The sequence below is a fragment of the Colletes latitarsis genome, chromosome 5 (genome assembly GCF_051014445.1).
Source record: "Colletes latitarsis isolate SP2378_abdomen chromosome 5, iyColLati1, whole genome shotgun sequence".
NCBI classification, from domain to species: Eukaryota; Metazoa; Arthropoda; class Insecta; order Hymenoptera; family Colletidae; genus Colletes; species Colletes latitarsis.
In genome coordinates this window covers 36230059-36236551 of record NC_135138.1, presented here as the reverse complement: position 1 = coordinate 36236551, position 6493 = coordinate 36230059, and the positions used below count along the sequence as shown (strand labels likewise).

Sequence of the window (6493 nt, the reverse complement as noted above, 5' to 3'; positions counted from 1 at the left end):
GCGACAGTGGGAATCGCGTCGATCGGATCGCGTTAAGCCAATTAAATTATCCGCCGAAAATCCGACCTCTTTTTATTACGCGCGTTTAATATTCATGGAAGTCGCTACGAGGATTTAACGCGCGGCCCGTTGGACCGTTGTATAATTAACAAAAATGCGTTTAAAATGTTGGAAACGCTAGGAATTATTTTATCGAATATCGGTGACTTTGTTCGTTTTTATCAAACGGAGAAAGTATCTTTTTTTCCACGGCTATTTCGGGCAGAAATGCGAGTTATCAAGCGGCGATTCTAGGGCATTAATTCGCCCATAACGGTTAAATATCGCGTATAATTTATAGCTGTTTGCAGATACGGTTGAACATTAGATTTGTTTAAGTTATTAATAATACATTAGATAAAATATTGTCGATCGAACGAATATTTTACTCTGCGGTTATACTCGCGTATTATAGATACGTATGAGTTGAAAACGTATTGGTAAGTTGTCGGACACTGGAAATCAGTGTTAATTACGTTTGGAAATTCTACGAAGCGTGTTTTGCTCGTGACGGAGCTTACGAAACCGATTTTCGCGACGAAAATTAGAGAGGTTTTAACCAACAACAACGAACCTGGTCGTTCTCCGCGGCGTGACTGCACCAGGATCGATCGTCCTCGTCGTGTTCCACGATTCCTCGGGAAAAGTCATCCGCGTGTCCGGGGTGCGAGCGCCGCGAGGCGAAAACGAGCTGGCGACCGAACTCGAACTGTAGGAGCCGCGAAAAAGCCGGATGCGTCGTAGCGATAGAAAGAGAGAGAAAGAGAGAGAGAGGAGGAAGTAGATAGATACAAGGGGGAGGATGCAAGAAACAGCGGTGGCGAAAGTAAAGCAGAGCGGAGAGAAAGAAAGCGGCGGGCGAGCGTCGGCGTCGGAGGACGCGCGTGACGGCGCGATAGGTGTCAAACGCGTGGCAGACAGACAGTTGACATGACATGGGAGAGCGCGGAGGCGACGCGTCGGGACGCGGGCGTCGAGCGTTCGGCGTCGTTGTCGGGCGTCCTGGGGGCATTGCGCAAGCGGCGCGGCGTTTTCCGCAGCTGCGCGCTCGTCTTGTTCCCGAGCCGACCATCCAGCCCGACCGGCCGCTCGCATTATCACGCCACCGATTCACCAGATACGAAGGGGATACACGACCGTACCCCTGAACCTGGTCCGATTGGTCGTCGTCGGAGGGTGGAGGGGCCAGCGGGCAGGGGATTGGCTAGCAAGGGAAAAACAGGCGCGGCGGAACCGTCCGGGAGTGGGACGTGTTTGAACAAGATCGGGAGACTCAAGAGTAGCGGAGTATACTCGCTAACCGGCCTCCATCCACACGGCACACAGAGAGACAGACTGGTGAATGAGGGAGAGTGGAGGTGAGGCGACTCAAACAGGCCCCGCTCAAACAACCGGACCGCGTCGCTCTTGTGTGCGAAGCCCGTGTGGTGGCCGCGCGACCAGCGCCGTGTCCTCCTCCGAATCCGCTTTCGCGTAGTCTAGTCGCGTCGCGTTGTCGAAACAGCGATCGCCCGGTCAGTTTCTGGAGACACGAGTGGGCCCCCCCCGTGACAGAGATATTCGGTGCGCGCGGGAACGTCTGTGAACGTCACGGGAAACGTGTTTTTGTCCGGCCGTTTGGTGAAGTTTTTGGTGGATCGTATCGAACACCGAGGAACGAAAGGTTACGCGCCGGAAGACAGTGACGGGTAAAGTGCGCGTCAAGTTGGAGGCCGCGACTCTGTGCTAGGATCAGTGATCGTCGAGTGCGAGGTACAGGAACGGTGATAGGATTCTCGATCACGGGGAGAAGATTAAGGGAGCGTCGCATTACCAGCAGCCGTGGTACCGCGGTTTTCATGATTCCCGTTTGACAACGAGACAACAGCCCGCCACCCCGGCACCAGTGAGCTCTATGACCATGCTCCATTCGCAGAAGTCGCTGTACGGCGACGCCGGTGGCTTAGGCGGTGCGATGACCAGCGCTGCGATGTCCACGATGGGCAGCATAGCGCCAACGTACAGCTCGATAAATACGATGGGCTGCGTGTCGATGGGTATGTCGATGGGCGTTGGAGTTGGCCCGAACTGCAGCCCGCAGGGCGCCGGTAGTTTCAACATGAGCAGCATGAGCTCGGCCATGGGGATGGCCTCTATGGGCGGCGGTGCCATGGGAGGTTACGGGAGCACCTCGATGGGCGGCGGTGGTGCCTGTATGAGCGCCGTCGGATATGGTCCTCTAACGCCAGGTGGCGGACCCGGGATCACCAGGGATCCTCTCTCCTTGACGGAGCCGGATTCCCCGAATTCCGCGTTGCAACGCGCTCGAACCGTGGACAAATCGTACCGCAGAAACCTGGCGAGCACGAAACCACCCTACTCGTACATCAGCCTGATCACCATGGCTATACAAAATGCGCCCACCAAGATGCTCACTCTGTCCGAGATCTATCAGTTTATCATGGATCTGTTCCCGTACTACCGGCAGAATCAGCAGCGCTGGCAAAACTCTATCAGACACTCGCTCAGCTTCAACGATTGCTTCGTCAAGGTTCCCCGCACCCCCGACAAGCCCGGGAAGGGTTCCTTTTGGACGCTGCACCCCGAGAGCGGAAACATGTTCGAGAACGGATGCTATCTGCGCCGACAGAAGAGGTTCAAAGACGAGAAGAAAGAACTCACCAGGCAAACGAATAAGCATCAGCAGCACCACAATGGCGCCGCGGTTGCAGCGGCGGCGGCCGCGGTTGCCGCCGCCGGACACAACAGTCCGACGTCGCACGATCTGGCCCACACAGGTAAGAAGACCCCGTCGTCTCTTCACCACGGGCCCCAGCAACAGGACGAGAAAGATTTGCACTCGTTGGTGTCCTCGCATCATCACCATCACGCGGCCAGTTTGCATCAACACCACGCCGCGTTGAAAAGCGACACGACGGACATAGGGGGTCTGCTGGGCCCGGATTTGGGCGCGGCGCACGACGAACTCACCGCCATGGTCAGTCGTAGTCTCCATCCTCACCTGATCTCCGACCCAGCGGCCCTCCATCACGGAATGCCGGGCAGCCTGAAGCAGGAACCGCCGTACACTGCCGCCAGCCATCCCTTCAGCATCACCAGGTTACTGCCGGGCGCCGCCGGCACGTCGCCCGGCGCCCAGGACATCAAACCGCCCGAGATGAAGATGTACGAACAGCTGCATCAAAGCTACGCGAACTTTGGCTCGTCGCATCATCCTCACGCGCACTCCGCGCCGCCCAGCCATCATCATCACAACGGGATGCACGCGGGCTCGAACGCCGCCGGACCTATGCACAACATGACCAACCATCACCATCAAGAGTATTACCAGAGCCCGTTGTACCATCACGCGACCAGCGTGGCGAGCAGTAGCGCGCCCCCGCCGCCCTCCGTCGCCACCGCCGCACCGGGCTTGTGACATCACGCTACCCACCCCTACACCTTGGCCTGAGTCGTTGCAGCCGCGGCCTATGCCGCCAACGCTGCGCCGAACGTCCCTTCGACCACCGCTAATTCCTCCGTTCAACCCTCTCACCATCCATCGGCCTCTTCGTCCTCCTCCTCGTCATCGTCCTCTTCCTCCTCGCAGCCGACAGTATCCGCGTCCCCGTCCCCGTCCGCGTCCGCGTCCTCGGCGTCGCTGCAACCGTCTATGCTCGATCAGCGACGTCGCGGACGCTGCGAGGACAACGAACCCGACGCATGCTGGCCCGACTACGTCGAAGAGGAAGAGGACGACGACGAGGAGGACATCGTCTGAGCCATCGCAACACCAGAAACTTGGACTCCGAGGTACGAGGAGGCGCCCGAACGCAGCCGCGAGTGTTGGTTGGGGGGCTGTTCAGGCGGAAGGTGCGTGGGCGGAAGGGACGTCGCGACGGAGTCCGCGAAACGGGGGTGATTTTAGACCGACGGCACGAGTCGGACAGGCGTTTCATTCGGTGTACCTACGAACAGGATGTTCCGTTATTCGTGGCACAAATTGGCTAGATTGTACGCCTCGAAACCATACGAAAATTAACAGTAACGAAATTGCGTAGACGGCTTCGTTTTCGACAACATTTTATGTAAATATACTCGAGGAGGTACACCACCCACATGGCTCATAAAAACAGGTGAATTTTAAGTTTCTTTCCTAAGGTAACTATCAATTAGCGCACAAGTATTCTTCGTATAACACGGCAGTTAAAATGTATAGAGTTAGGTTCGAAAAATGAACAAAAGTACACTATTGTTTGATAGAGACTATTAGTTGGAAAACGAAGCCTTTTCAAGCAATTTCTTTATTCTCGATTTTCGGATTGTTTCGAGCCGTGCAATCTGCCTGTCGCGGCGCGTCGAAACGCGTCGGTTTTCTGTGATACGCGACAACGATGCACGAGACGATTCTTTTTTAGCGCGGCTGACCTCGGAGTCTACGTCGTTCCTTTCCACGATGAAACGCGTCGTCCACGAGCCGAACGATACGTTTCTTTCGCAATACACGAGTGCAATTTCCTTCCTCGGAGGGAGGAAGTTGGGCGAACGAAGGAAGGAAAGCTTTTCGAGGCTACGAAGCGCGACAAAATTCTTTCCTTTTTTATACGTAGCGATAGTTTACTTGTTACGAGACTGCGTTCACGCGATGTTGGAAGTTGAGTGTTTGGTCGTTGATGGGATTTGGGGACGATTAACCTCGATCGAGCGCGTTATTTGCTTTCAATATGGATTCCAACACTTTCATTTTTCTATTCAGAAGATATTTCTCCGGTTCTTTAGTTCGCGTAGGATGTGTTTCTTTCACGATCCCCGGAATAATTTCTGACTCACGTTTATGTTCCTTCGTGACAAAGAATATTGTCAACAATCGCCAGACGAGCGTTTATCGACGCTTAGATTGATACTAGAAAACGATAGCAAAGGTCTTTGTAGGATTATCTGTTCCTTCGATGACACACGTCTCTTTTACCGGCCGTTGATCTCGATTTCTCTGTTCTCGACTATTGTCACTTATCGCCATGCAATTGCGTATGCGCGTTTACGACGGAAAGTTTGTTAATTCGACAATTAGGCTTTATCGGGAATCGAGATCCGGGCGAGAAGTCACGATCGCTCTGTGAATTTTAAACAGTGTGTTCGCGATTCGTTCGGCGATGTAACAGTTTCCTCTGTTCTCTTTTTTAAAGCAAACATTTATTAAAAGGGCAACCATTGTATCTCTTTCGTCGAACACGTCGAGGATTTGCCTTCTATACAAAACTCGCCTGCCAAAACATACAGTTTCGAAGAGAACACGCAACTTTTTATTACGCTACTGCACGTCTGTTATTTTTACGGATCGAAGTAAATGGCTTTGCACGCGTATTTTCGTAATCTTTTACTCGAAGAAGATGAGTAACCCTTTAACGGCGAGCTGCAACTTCTAACGACGTCGCGACGCAGCCTTAGCGATTCAGATTGCGAACGCTTCGAACTGTCACGCACAAAAATCTCGATCTCTCTTCGTTAGGAGAGGATCGCCGGATTCGGCTTTGTGCCTCGATCATCGCCGAGAAATCGAGAATGAGTAAATGAGATAATGATGGGCGGAGAGCGAAAAAATGTGATAACCCGTGAGAATAAGTCTAAATTAATGAACGTAGGCTTGTAAAGACGCCTGTATCCCCGCGTAGGGGCACGCATTCGTACGTGCATTGTACTCGAAACACTTCCGAATAGACATAAACACGAACGTAAACATACATACACGCACACAACGACACAAAAATCGTAAGAATTTTGTTGAAAGCGTCGCGCAAGACACGTCCAGTGTTTTTGTATGATACGTGTAGATAGCCGCATAACGTAAACGCGTATGATTGTACAATATTATATATGTTACAGAGAGGTATATATATATATATATGTATAAGTATAAATATAAATATAAATATAAATATAAATATAAATATAAATATAATTATAAATACAAATATAAATATAAATATATAAATAAATGGAGTCTTTAACGATACACTATGTTAGGTATATACATATATATATATATATATATATATATAAATATATATAGGGAGGGAGGAAGAAAGAGAGAGAGAAAGCGAGCGAGTGGAAGAGAGAAAAAAGTGTGTGTCAGAAGAGAAAATTGTACCGCGCGTTTCAAAAGCAGCTCTCGAACAGCTGGAGGTCCGAAATCGTTCCAGCCCTCGTTCTGGAGGGTTGCCTTTGAAACACGCCCCTCCGAAGAGACGGCCTGTAAATAGAGAGACGAAGCCAGGGAGCAGCGTGCATCGCGAAAGATCACTGATCGTTGTAAATCGTCGGGTACCAAAGCTCATAGATTTCGTTGTTCGCATCCGCTCCGTTCGTCCGTTAATTTTTCTCGCTGTTTCGTTCGCGAACGGCACCGCCACCGACGACAGAACGCTTGTCCCCCGAACGGGGAACGAAGAAAATCTCGAAATCCCGTCGTCACGTT

General features: G+C 51.9%; 1 protein-coding gene across 1 annotated transcript; it reads left to right on the top strand.

Moving 5' to 3' along the window:
* Positions 1-633: 633 nt before the first annotated feature.
* On the top strand, positions 634-6101 carry LOC143341850 (silk gland factor 1). The gene has a single exon (XM_076765156.1). The coding sequence runs from the start codon at positions 1934-1936 to the stop codon at positions 3455-3457; it is 1524 nt and encodes a 507-aa protein (XP_076621271.1). The 5' UTR covers positions 634-1933; the 3' UTR covers positions 3458-6101.
* Positions 6102-6493: the final 392 nt, after the last annotated feature.